Genomic DNA, 13,147 nt, shown 5'->3' with positions numbered 1-13,147 from the left:
TATTCAAGAGATATGAATAAAATTAAGATATGCTTTTTTTTTGTGTTAGGAAAATCATATTAATGAAAGCAGACATATATGTGTATATATGTCTCTGATGAAAGTGAAATAATTTTAGCAGCCAGCTGTTTGGTTTAATTTTGTCAAAATAGGCATTTGACACATTCCCCATTTCCATTCTCAATTTTATTGCACAAGGTCCGGCATGGTTTTTTTCTCAGTGCCTGTTTATTACGTCTGTACACTAAATCCATTGGAATACACAGATGTTGGAAGTGTACTTATTGATAATTTAGTCTAAGATGCATGATATTTTTTATTAGTTGTTAGTGGCTTTGAACTAGCTGTCAGTAACTGCGAGTACTCTCGGGACTGTACGTAGTGTCTTTTAGTTGTTGTCCGGGATATACAAGTATCCGGCCATGTCCACTTGTATTTGTATTTTTATCCATCCGATGAGTTAAGCCTTCAAGTTTAACTGATTTTTAGCGAACCTGGCCCAAAGGGCCTAGTGAGCTTTTCTCATCACTAGGCGTGCGTCGTCCGTCGTCGTTAACATTTACAAAAATCTTCGGCTTCTCTGAAACTACTGGGCCATATACAACCAAACTTGGCCACAATCATTATTGGGGTATCTAGTTTAAAAAATATGTCCGGTGACCCGACCAACCAACAAACAGTCAAGCTATATCTGCCCTGAAATTTTCAGATACATCATACAACCCATTGTTGGGTTGCTGCTCCTGAATTTGTAATTTTAAGAAAATTTTGCTGTTTTTGGTTATTATCTTGAATATTATTATAGATAGATATAAACTGTAAACAGCAATAATGTTCAGCAAAGTAGATCTACAAATAAGTCAACACGACCAAAATGGTCAGTTGACACCTTAAGGAGTTTTGGCCTTTTATAGTCATGATTTACCAATTTTAGTCAATTTTTGTAATCTTTTACAAAAATCTTCTCCTCTGAAACTACTGGGCCAAATTTAACCAAACTTAGCCACAATCATTATTAGCTAGGGTGTCTTGTTTAAAGATTGTGTGCGGTGACCCAGCCAACCAACCAAGATGGCCGCCATGGCTAAAAATAGAACATAGGGGTAAAATGTAGATTTTGGCTTTTAACTCTGAAACCAAAGCATTTAGAGCAAATCTGACCAGGGATTAAATTGTTTATCAAGTCAATATATATCTGCCCTGAAATTTTCAGATGAATTGAATATCTGGTTGTTTGGTTGCTGTCCCCAATTGGTAATGTTTATGGAAATTTTGCCGTTTAATTTTGGTTATTATCTTGAATACTATTATAGATAGAGAAAAGTTGTTAACGTCTGTGTCATTTTGGTCTCTTGTGGACAGTTGTCAATCATACCACATTTTTTTTTTATTTGTAAACAGCAATAATGTTCAGCAAAGTAAGATCTACAAATAAGTCAACATGCATGACCAAAATTGTCAGTTGACCCCTTTAGGAGTTATTGCCTTTTATAGTCCATTTTTAACCATTTTCATTAATTTGGTAAATTTTTACAAAACTGATATTTTCCTCTGTAACTAAAAGGCCAAGTTTATTACAGATAGAGAAAATTGTAAGTAGCAAGAATGTTCAGTAAGGTAAGATCTACAAACACATCACAAAACACAATCTTGTCATGAATCCATCTATGTCCTTTGTTTTACATGCACATAGACCAAGGTGAGCGACGAGCCTCTATAGTTATAGTTCGTTCTTATATTGTACTGTTATACCACTAGTCCACCGGTTAGAGGGGATCCCACTTACATGTTTAACCCAACCACATTCTGCATGTATGTGCCTGTCCCATGCCAGGAGCCTGTAATTCAGTGGTTGTCGTTTGTTTAGGTGTTACATATTCGTTTTTCGTTCATTTTTTGTGTAGACAAATTAGGCCGTTAGTTTTCTCGTGTGAATTGTTTTACATTGTCATTTCGGGGCCTTTTAAAGCTGACTATGCGGTATGGGCTTTGCTCATTGTTGAAGGCCGTACGATGACCTATAGTTGTTAATTTCTGTGTCCTTTTGTCTCTTGTGGAAGGTTGTCTCATTGGCAATCATACCACATCTTCTTTTTAATGTATAAGCCTGAAATGTCACTGATGAATTATTCACTATAGCAAGTGAATTCGTATGATGTTGGTTTATGTAATATATCCGTTTCCCCCCCCCCCCCCCCTGTAATTAGTTAATACTTCAGTTTTAATATGTATATCTTTTATATAGTTATTTTATAAAATTTACTGTTTGCAAAAGTATAAATTATTCTAAATAATAAGGATGTTCGTATCCCAAGCAAAAAAAACCTGGCCGTATTGGATCAGCTTTTTTTTTTTTAACTTTTGCTGTTTTTTTAACTTTTGCTGTTCAACTTTGTACTTGTTTTGGCTTTCGAACTTTTGTAACTGGGCGTCACTGGTAAGTCTTGTGTGGACGAAACGCACTCCTGGCGTATTAAATTTTAAATCTGGTGCCTTTTGTAAGCTATTATTCGATTGTTTCTTTGTCCAATATGTTCTACTATTTATTTGTATTGTAGTCCTTTTATCATGTTTATGTTGTGTTGTCATTTTAATGTTATATTCAACATTGCCATTAAAGCGGGATGTTTGGCATGCCACAAAACCACGTTCAACCCAACCATATTTTTCTTTAAAAAATGTCCTGTACCAAGTCAGGAGTATGGCCATTGTTATATTACAGTTCGTTTCTGAGTGTATTACATTTTAACGTTGTGTTTCTGTTGTGTCGGTTGTTTCCTCTTAAATTTTAGTGTGAATTCACATTACTATAAGACGTGGGACGGTACTTTTCTATCCCAATTTCTTGTATTTAGTTTTGATGTTATATTTGTAAATCTCATTAGATTTTATCTAATGCTTGGTTCGTTTCTGTGTGAGTTTACATTTTAATGTTGTGTCGTTGTTCTCCTCTTATATTTCCCTTAGTTTTAGTTTGTAACCCGGCTTTGTTTTTTTCTATCGATTTATGAGTTTCGAACAGCGGTATACTACTGCTGCCTTTATTTAGTATGGCGTCAATTATCAACAATTATAACTAGTACACATTTTTGTTTAGGGGTCAGTTAAAGCACTATAAGGTTTTTTTTCGCTGTGTTTAAGACCCATTACTGCTTTGCTTTCGGCTGTTTGTTGCTCTTTGGTCGGGTTTGGACGAACAGTGAGTCACCTTTAGATGCATGTAAACTTCAATTTCAGATGACAAATTGGTCTCTTGTGGCATGTGTGGAGAGCTGTCCTGCTGAAAATCTTAATACATCTTCTTATTTTATATAATGTGAATAAGACGTTAATACTACTTATTGAAAATTCAAATTATGCAAGTCCGAGTGCTCGAAAGAGAGTCAAGTAGTCAACTGTTTGTAGCCCCTGTTAAATTAATTTATGTTGATAGTTGTCAAGTTTTTTAGTTTCTTCTGTAACCTATTCTTACATCGGACTAGGGCTCCTTTTTAAATGAATTTAACAGTGGGTTTTGCTGTGTATATGTTTAGTCCATATTGCATGGCTAGATGTATCTATAGAGGAAGGGTTGAAATCTCGAAAAACACATTAAACCCCGACGCATTTTTTGCGCCAGTCTCAAGTCAGAAACCTCTAGTCTTTACTAGTATTGTGTTTCGGATTTTTTTTTGTGACGTGAATTTCGCTGAACTAAACTGTACATTATTGTTTATTGATACCAGCTGAAATCCCTATATACAGTTATGGATTTATATCGCTGCATTGCAGACGTTTTAGTAGCCTTGGCGGCTGTCAGTTTCTGCTCTTTGGTCGGGTTGCTATCTCTTTAGAAAATTTCCCGTTTCCATTCTCTATTCAATATTATATTGCCTTATTACGTTTGAGGGGCTTTTTTTAAAATTAATTTGTTTTGTTTGTAAACACAAACTGAAAACTACCTTAACAAAAAAAAAAAACCAATCAAATATCTTTCATCTTAGTTTCTCAGTTTAAGTAAACATTCTACTATGTTTCTGTGCATTTAATTGTTTTCTTCTCAACAATTGAACAATTAATTTCATATTGCTGTTGACTATTGTTATAAATCTGATGGAAAAATGGACTTTTTAAAAGAAAGTTTTAGTTAAATGATGTTTCGTTGTTTTTGGACAAAGCACACGTTTTTGATGATCCATTCAACTCGATTAACACGTATGTCTTTTTGAACCAGTACATTGCACTTCAAAACAAAGCTATATATTAAAGAGAAATTTTCTCAATCAATTAATAGGACTTTTAATTGATCCGACAATCTAATTGCAATTCATATACAGCCTTCTGCTCACGGTAGCGGGGAAAAACAAAAACATATGCGAGATATGCTTACTAGAACTGTGACTAAGATGATTAAAACAGTAAAGTTTCTCCTTCAAGATATTATTGTTTATTTCAGCAAAAACCTTAATCGACAGGTATTATGAGTTTTCCAATGGGCACTAATAGCTCACCTTTAACTCAGCCCCAGACTTTCATTTGACTTGGTGTCAGTTTTTTGTTGTGGGATGTATACTGAGTACCATATCACATCCACCATATGTTTTTGTTAAATGTATTCTATTTGTGTCCATCTCATATACTGAATCGTGTTATTTGGCCTCTGCCAGTTACGGTAGGAGAGCTGTCTCATTGCGGAAACACGGCATATACCGTGACTTATTTTTTATTGTTTAATATTGTTATGAATCATGGCACAGTATCTACTCTGGCTTAAGTCAATAATGACTGTCTGAATCAAATGTCATTCGGATAAATTAAATACAATTAAATATACCTCGATGATATTTTTGCTTTGAATAATCAGTATTCTGTGGAAAATTTCATAAACTGAGACAGCAATTTTTGTCCAGTTTTCTAGATTTTGTCATTTTAGGTGCAAACATGAAATCCATAAATAAAAATCATCCGTATTACATTTTGCATTGGTTTTGAAATGGCCAAGGAAAAGTCTCACTGGGAAGAGACTTCCTATACTAAAAGTTACTAGTATAGAAAACCCTGCACTGGGTGACTTCAATTTTGACTTAAATTAACTTTTGCCGGAAAGACCACGTGTCTGGTTCCAATAAAGTTTTTTGCTAGCTGGTACCCATCAAAAAATTAGATCAACCAGTTGTTATAAGTCAATTAAATTTAAATATATATTTTTTTTACTATCAAAATTCCAAAAAGTTTTTTTCTGAATATTTGTCTGCCCTAAAAATGGTTTGTTTTATAAAAAGAAAAGAAGAAATTTGTAGACTTTTAAATCTCGCGAGATGCAATATGGCGGCTATGTTTCAAAATTTGGCAAATCAATAAATGTATATTTAATATTTATTGAAACAATAAATTCCCGTAATGTCAAAACAGGTACAGAGATGCCTATGATGATAAAAGACCAATAACCAATATGTAGAATCTGTTATTGATGTTAAATGAATAACAATTCCATCTAAAATACACCCTTATGCTGACCTGTCTGTTTGTTTACATTTTGACAGTTCAAAACATGTTCTAACACGTTGCCCGCCGACGCGAGTAAAATGTCTTACATACCTGGAAAATAAGGTTAATTATTTTAGCATGTTTTGATTGTGTTTGGTAAGAACGTTTACAATGACAATATGTCGTGTTGGCAATCACTGGCTATCAATTTATTATTTTTTTGTACATGTATAAAAAATAATATTTCAAACTGACAGAAGAAATAACTTAAGAGTATATAAGTAAATAATGAATGAACACATTGGTAATCCTTAGCAAAACAAATGGGCCTGATGTCCAGGTGAACAATAAATTATAGCATATATATGCATCTTTAAAATTTATTCCTATTTTTTTGTATGTAATGTCAGAACAAGTGGAAACACTGTAATTGCTTTAAAACATTATTTTTTCAAAGTTAAAAAATAACTTAAAAAATTTGGAATCCGGGTCTGTTCGCGCCCAATCACGTTCGCACCCTTCCACATTCGCCCCCATTCACTTTCGCACCCCACATGTTCGCACCAAAATTTTGCGAAAAGTTCGTTCGTACCCAATTTTACCAATTTTTTGGAGGTGTATTGGTATAAATATATATGCCATTGTTTCTAAATAATTCGAGATACTGACAAGTTTTTTTTGTGTCATGACAAGTTTATAAAAAAAAAAGTCCTTGTTTTTAAGTCAGATTATGTTATTCTGACAACAACTATTTCATTTGTGTGTTGAATAATTCTTAATCGTGTTTTGGTTAGTGTATTGAAATAATTTGTTTTTCACTGTTTCTAGTCAATTAAGTGCGAATCTGCCAACATGTTGAACAACTGGTATGCATGGTAAGTGTACTGCTATAATTAATATTTATTTTATTAGTATTTACATCAAAGCAATTTAAAACAACAATCATGATTTATAAACAACAGTAAACAATAACACCAAGTTAGGCTGTTTATAAATACCAATTAGCAATAATCATACATAATCAACATTTAATAATTAATCATCAGATTGATAAAAAAAAAAAATCTATTCAATAAATTCTCAAATTTTATTCAAAAAGAATACAATTATTTGTTATATTCATATGAATAATTTCTAACAATTTAACTTAAATTTTATTAAAAATTGGGCGCGAACATGTAGGGTGCGAACGGACGTGGGGGGCGAAAATGTGAGGTGCGAACGTGTAGGGTGCGAAACTATATTGGGCGCGAACGGACCTGATACCAAAAATTTGATGCACACTGGATAACTAGTGCACTTAATTTCAAATTTCCACTTAATCATGTTAATCATGAACAATCTTGGACCATGCAAATACCTAACTTAACATTGCTGAACTCTCTATCTTTTATACTAATTATTTTATCATGGGACCTGGTCCATCGTTGTCATGATTAATCTGGACAGAACCAACTTGCAGAATTAGTTTTGATGGAACAACTTGATTCCATATATAGAATCATCATTGAAGCTTTAAAGAATTAGTTTTGAGAAAATGTTTTTAGAATTAAGTACTTTTGTTTTATTAACATGATTTTTAGGAGAACAAATGTATATTGCAGAATAATACAAAAAAAAATCATTTAAAAAGAACTTTTTAAGTGTCAGTTTTATGTAATATTTATTAAAATTAATGACATCATCTACACATTCGTAATTACTTGACCTTTTGATTATTTTTACTTTGGCAGGTCTGGTTTCTTTTACCTGAACAGGAAACATTGGAAGATGATTTAACAACTGTATCTTGGTCTAGCTCATTCTCACATCAATTACAAGAAAGCATGTCTGACAACAGTCCACAAAATAGTCAAGTTGTTCCAAGACTAGACCTCAACATTAATCAAGTAGGTACCATATTTTAAAAAGTATTTTTGATAAATTGTTCATGTGTTTTATTGTTCTTTTGCAATAAAGACAGCATTTGTGTGGAAATCCAAGGCTCCATTTTCAATATTGAGATCATAGACATTTATGTGAAAAGATACATGTAGTGTAGACATCATGTCTTTGAAGTTAGAAATTCAAAAAGAAATTCTGAGTAATTCCCTTTGAAATATAGTCTTGACAACACTCTCATATATATTGAAAAAAGAAGTTCTAAAATGAGTGCCAGTGAGACAACTCTCCATCCAAGTCATAGTGTGCAAATTTGAAAAATGAATAATTCTAGGTCAAAGAATGCCTTCATCATGTAGTCTTGGCTCACACTATACAGGAAGATATAAAGGGCCCCAAAATGGCTAGTGTAAAACAATTCAAATAAGGAAACCCAAGTCTAACTATAAACTATATAAGAAACAAGAAGCACTTACTGGGAGAAGCACCCCCCCCCCCCAAAAAAAACAACAAAAACAAACCAAACCAAACAAACAAAAAAACAAAAAAAACTGTTTTTAAAAAGAAATATTTACATCAACATGAAAGCAAAGCAGGATAATAAGAAACTGTATTTGTAAGTTTAGCCTGTCATTTGTAAAACAGTTTGCCTACTGTGGATTCTTTAGTATTTGTTGGATACCAATTTCGTGGGTTTTGTGGGTACAGGTGAAGCAGAAATTCAAATGTTAAACGAATAATATATTTTCGATAGGCTTTGTATACAGAGATTGGCTAAACCACAAAATCAAAAGTCCATGAATATGCAAGTTTTCAGCAATCCAGGAAAATTGATAACCACGAAAATAGATGAATCCACAGCAATGACCAAAAAAAAAAAAGTTGATGCTGAAAGACAGTGATTTGTCAGCATTACTTTATACAAATGCATGGTTAAATGAAACAATGATTTAAACCTTTCCCACATTATTCTGTATTGTTCTATTTTCTGCATCTAATGGTTTACACCTGTATAAAGCATACACTAGATTTGCATTTTACAATTTTTTATCAACATTTTATTTGATCAGCTTACAATATTGTGCATGGTACATGTACATTTATTTCACATGTCATGCCTTGTAAATTATGTTAACTTTAGAATTATTCAAAGCCAATGCATGTTGATAGACCAGATGTTTGTGTGCTAATTAATTTAGATTATGTAAAATTGGAATGTTTTTCTTCTTAATCAAGTAGGCAATATACTGGACCATTGATTTCTTTAGAACATTTTTAACCGGATTTTTGTGACAAAAATGTCGGTTATTGATTTGGGGATGTACAGCGGTTGGGTGGCCGGGTGGGCGGCAGCCAAATGTTGTCCGTGCATTTACTCATGAACCTTTCAACCAAAGCTTTTAAAATGTTGTTACTGACAACAAAATAAAGGTCAAGTTCAATAATGACTATTTTGACTTTTACTATTCAGGAGTTATGGTTCTTGAAAGATTGAAAAATGGTGTTTCCAGTTGTGTTCGTGCATTTACTCATGAACTGCTCAACCAAAGCTTCCCAATTTTTAATATGTTGTTACTGATGACAAAATGGAGGTCAAGTTCAATTATGATGATTTTGACTTTTACCGTTCAGGAGTTATGGTTCTTGAAAGATTGAAAAATAGCGTTTCCATTCATGTTGTTGCATTTACTCATGAACCATTCAACCTAAGCTTTTCAAATTTTAATATGTTGATACTGATGACAAAATGGAGGTCAAATTTGATATTGACGATTTTCACTTTCACTGTTCATTAGTTATGGTTCTTGTGATATTGCCAGGACACTAAAAAATGTTAATAAATCCGGTTTGTTGTTGTGACAGCCTCTTGTTAAACATGATTTCAAAACATATTTATATCAAATTTACTAAAATTGAAAAAGCATTGATTAACCAGTGAAGTTTTTGATTTGATAGTTCGTCCTCCTGTCAGTTATTAATTGGTTTACACAATAACTGTTGACCATACTACTTATAACAAATATTTTCTCTACAGATACTAATTTTTTTTCAGACAAATTCTCCAAGTGATAGTAGAGAGTCTACACAAAATGACATCTCCTCGCCATCCATGCACAGAGGATTCTCTTCTGATGATAATTCTGGTTGGAAGTCGGAAACCACAGAAACTTCAGAAGGTAATTTTTATTGTTCTTAATTTTATTAGGATCTATTTTTTTCTGATTCTATTTTACAAATTTAAATGTACATTGAATTAAGATGTTAACATTGAGACTCAGTCTTACCAAGTTTTGAAAAAAAGATGGATAATTTTAAAAATGAAGCTATGTGCCATTTCAATATTAATGAAGAAATTCACTTCAAATTTAAGATTTAATACATGTTCTTCAAAGAATTTGAAATGTTCATTTCCTTATATATATAAATGATGTAATTGTAGGAAATTTGAGTTTGTCTCAGTACCCCTTAGATGATCCATCATGTGGTGAGGAGTCTCCTCAAGAGAATAACAGTCTTCATGAGGAAGCTTTGACATCAGCAATTACAGAGGTTTCCAAAGATTTTATTTCTGGTAACTTTTCTCCTGGAAAATATCCACCAGTAGAAAGTGACAGTTCTGATGGGGATCACCATTTAGATGGACATACTGGAGCTGTTTATGCCAGATATCCAGAATCAGCTACGGGAATGTCAGATTGTGAATGGAATCCCTATGGCACAGATAATGATAACGAGACACCTAGGTCTTCTGCTAGTGATTCAGAGTTTAGGAATATTCAGGCTTTTACTGCAACAAGCTCAATGAGACAAAAAGACCCTGAGATAAGGATACCAACAGGTTCTATGAATAATGGGGACTTAAATAGAATGATTTCAAACCCTACGGTTACAAGGGATTTTGTCAGGATACCAACTGACACAATAAATGAAGATAAGACGAGGGATACAAATGCTGAAGATATCAATAGAGATTTTATGAGGATATCCATTGATAAAGATGGTATACCCACTATGAGTTCATTGGAAGGTAGACAATTCAATAGAAATGAAAATCCTTCTACCTCAGATAAAAGAGAACAAGTACCATATAGACCAGCTGGTATTTCAAAATCAGATGGACAGCAAAGTCAAACAAATAAAGAGACATCTAATGTCCTTCCTGCTTCACGTAGACTAGCAGCCGATATTGTGAAAGATTCCTATGCAATGTATTCACCAGAAAAAGAATTTGGTGCAAGATCTTCTGAAAAGACTGACAAGACATCTACAACATCTAGTACCTTACTAGGATCAGGTGACAGGACATTCCAGCTAACAGCTAACCAGTATATACCAGGTAGTCATAGAGAAATGTATGGTACACAATCGTATAACCAGCTCTCTCGAAACACTGAATTAATGCCCAAAGCATCTACCTCTGAAATAAAAGGGAATGTTTTGTCAGGTAGTTCCAGCACTACAATTGTTCCAGATAGTCAGGACACAGTAGAAACCTTGGTATCTAGCAGCATGTCTTCAGTTGACACTGCTAGGAGAGAAAGTGCCAGTAAATATGGGTCTTCAAGTTCTTCTAAACCTTCTGACGCTCCTTATGTGCCTGTCGGTGATAGAGCCAAACTTTTAGGCCTACCTGAGGATTTCTTGGATCAGCCCAAACCTACTGCATCTTCAGATTTTGCTGTTCCAAGGATTACAGACCTCCCTCTGCTATCCAGAGTTCAGATTCCAGAGAAGGATACAGATTCACCCAGCAACTCTAAACAAGAAAGCATGTCTCAAAGAGTTTCTAAACTTTTAGAAGATGCAAGTCATTTAGGAACTACTCTTCATCATCATCTATACAGCAGAGAAGCACTGGGACTTGAAGGTGATAGAGAACCTACTGTTCTAAGATCTTACTCACCCTTGAGAAAAAGTGACAATTTTGTACAAAAATCAACAGAGAGGTCTCAAGGATCTGCTCTTCTCACTAAATCTGGTGAACAGAGTGTAAGGTCTTCATTAGGTGATGAGGTTGCTAAATTAATGACCAAAAGTAATGAAGGAACTGTAAATGATATAACTAATGTCCCATCAAACTCATCTTATGTTCCATTGAAAATCAATACCATTCCATCAAGTGAGACCATGAATGTAATAAGTGCACAGACTTATCCATCACTTTCTATTGCTGCTGTAGGAGGTGGACCTGGCTCCACTGATAGTCAAGAATCGGCAGACTCCTTAAGTCAGAGAGTCAAGAAAATCTTATCTGACACTGCATATGCAGATAGAAATAGGCAGAGTACGGCTGCACCAGGTGGTTCAGTACCAACCAATTTTGATTACTCTCGTCTACAAAGAGATCTACAAGAAATTCAGAGCAACTTAGATCCTGGAATTGATTATAATATGAGGATTTCAAATCCTTCTCCAGACTTTTCAAAAGCAAGTGATAAATCTACTGAAAGTTCTAAAGCACATAAACTTCTATGGGACCATGGGGCTGATTTAGGATACGACGATAGTTTGTCAGGGAGATTTTTTGGGACAATGAAAACTGACACAGAAACAGAATGTGACAGTACATACTCTGGAAAGGGCTACAATGGGTTGTCAGATACATTAGAACTTGTTAACAAACCTCAAAAGGACACTGCAGAAGTTGTGTCAGATCAAGTTGAGTCTGACTTTGAAGACAGATCTTTGAAGGTTGCTCCAGATGTAGAAGAGATTATTCGCAGGTATCAAACAGAGAAACCAGATAAGTTAATGGATTCAGGAGATAGCTCTGGTTTAGCATCAAAAGTAATGAAAATACTATCACAGGAACCTCCTAGAAAACAGGCAATCAGTATTTTAAAATCTGCAAAACAGGAAGAGCGAGAAATGATAAAACGTATGGCTGATAAGCCAAAGCTGGATACAAGCTATGATAGTAGTCAAGAATCAACCAACAGCAGCTTTGTCATTCAAGATAAGGATGTAAGAAAACAGCTAGAATGGTCTCAAATGAGTGGAATTGACAAATCTATTAATAATTCTTATCTAAGTGGACTTAAAACAGAACCATTCAGTGCTCTTGGTAATGCTAAAACATTCTTATCATCTCAACTGGCCAAGAATGCAGATCGGACATTTAACCATAGCATTGACATAAAGACACCTTACAGACATGTACTTGACTGTTATCCTGTTTATGGTGTAGAGCGTACCAGAGGAGCTGCAGAGGTGGACCAGTTTGGAAGGACAGAGCCTGATGGAGTAAAGGAAGCATGGGCTGATGGTGCCTCTAGTCAGGAGGTTCCAGCAGAATTACTGTTTGGTGCAACTAGGTATTTAAATCTATAGCATTTCCGTTTTTAAATATACACTTGGTACATACATGCTCAACAGTGTTCTACCTAGGATTTTTTAGGGCAAACAAAGGGACACAGTTTACAGATGAAGGATATGTTAACACAATTTCTAGTTGGGAAAGGGGCAACTTGATCATTTCAGTAGATTTTTTAATAAAATTATTTTGTTTTGAATTTCAAGCATATAGGAAAATGTTGCATTGAAGATAAATTTCTGTAAAAAAAATTACCTCAAATGTCTGTAATAGAACCTTCTCAAAACCAAATCACCTAATTTGTACTGTAACTGCTAAGACATAGATAGAATCATACCCCTTAATTGAATGAAACTTTCAATATTTGACTCCGCCTTTTAAATTGTAAATTTTCTAAATTTTCTAAATTTCTAAAAATGAAAAAGTCATTGTGATTAATTCTAATTGATATGTCTTGTAATACTGTGAACTAATTTATGTTGGTCT

The 13,147-nt window shown here is 33.9% G+C and overlaps 1 protein-coding gene across 9 annotated transcripts in view; it reads left to right on the top strand.

The window, feature by feature from the left end:
- Positions 1 to 5,364: 5,364 nt before the first annotated feature.
- Positions 5,365 to 13,147, top strand: part of LOC143073519 (uncharacterized) — a 35,591-nt gene continuing 27,808 nt past the window's right edge. For 8 of the 9 annotated variants that reach the window (XM_076249131.1, XM_076249136.1, XM_076249135.1 and 5 more), the window contains exons 1-4: positions 5,365 to 5,391; positions 7,200 to 7,355; positions 9,401 to 9,524; positions 9,788 to 12,662. In XM_076249131.1, coding sequence (XP_076105246.1) covers positions 5,380 to 5,391; positions 7,200 to 7,355; positions 9,401 to 9,524; positions 9,788 to 12,662 — 3,167 coding nt within the window. In that variant the 5' untranslated portion in view covers positions 5,365 to 5,379. Of the gene's footprint in view, positions 5,392 to 5,529; positions 5,623 to 7,199; positions 7,356 to 9,400; positions 9,525 to 9,787; positions 12,663 to 13,147 lie in introns of those variants that run through there. The other variant, XM_076249137.1, reaches the window with a different exon arrangement.

This window comes from Mytilus galloprovincialis, chromosome 4 (genome assembly GCF_965363235.1).
Source record: "Mytilus galloprovincialis chromosome 4, xbMytGall1.hap1.1, whole genome shotgun sequence".
Lineage (NCBI taxonomy): Eukaryota > Metazoa > Mollusca > Bivalvia > Mytilida > Mytilidae > Mytilus > Mytilus galloprovincialis.
This window is presented reverse-complemented; position numbering and strand designations above follow the sequence as displayed.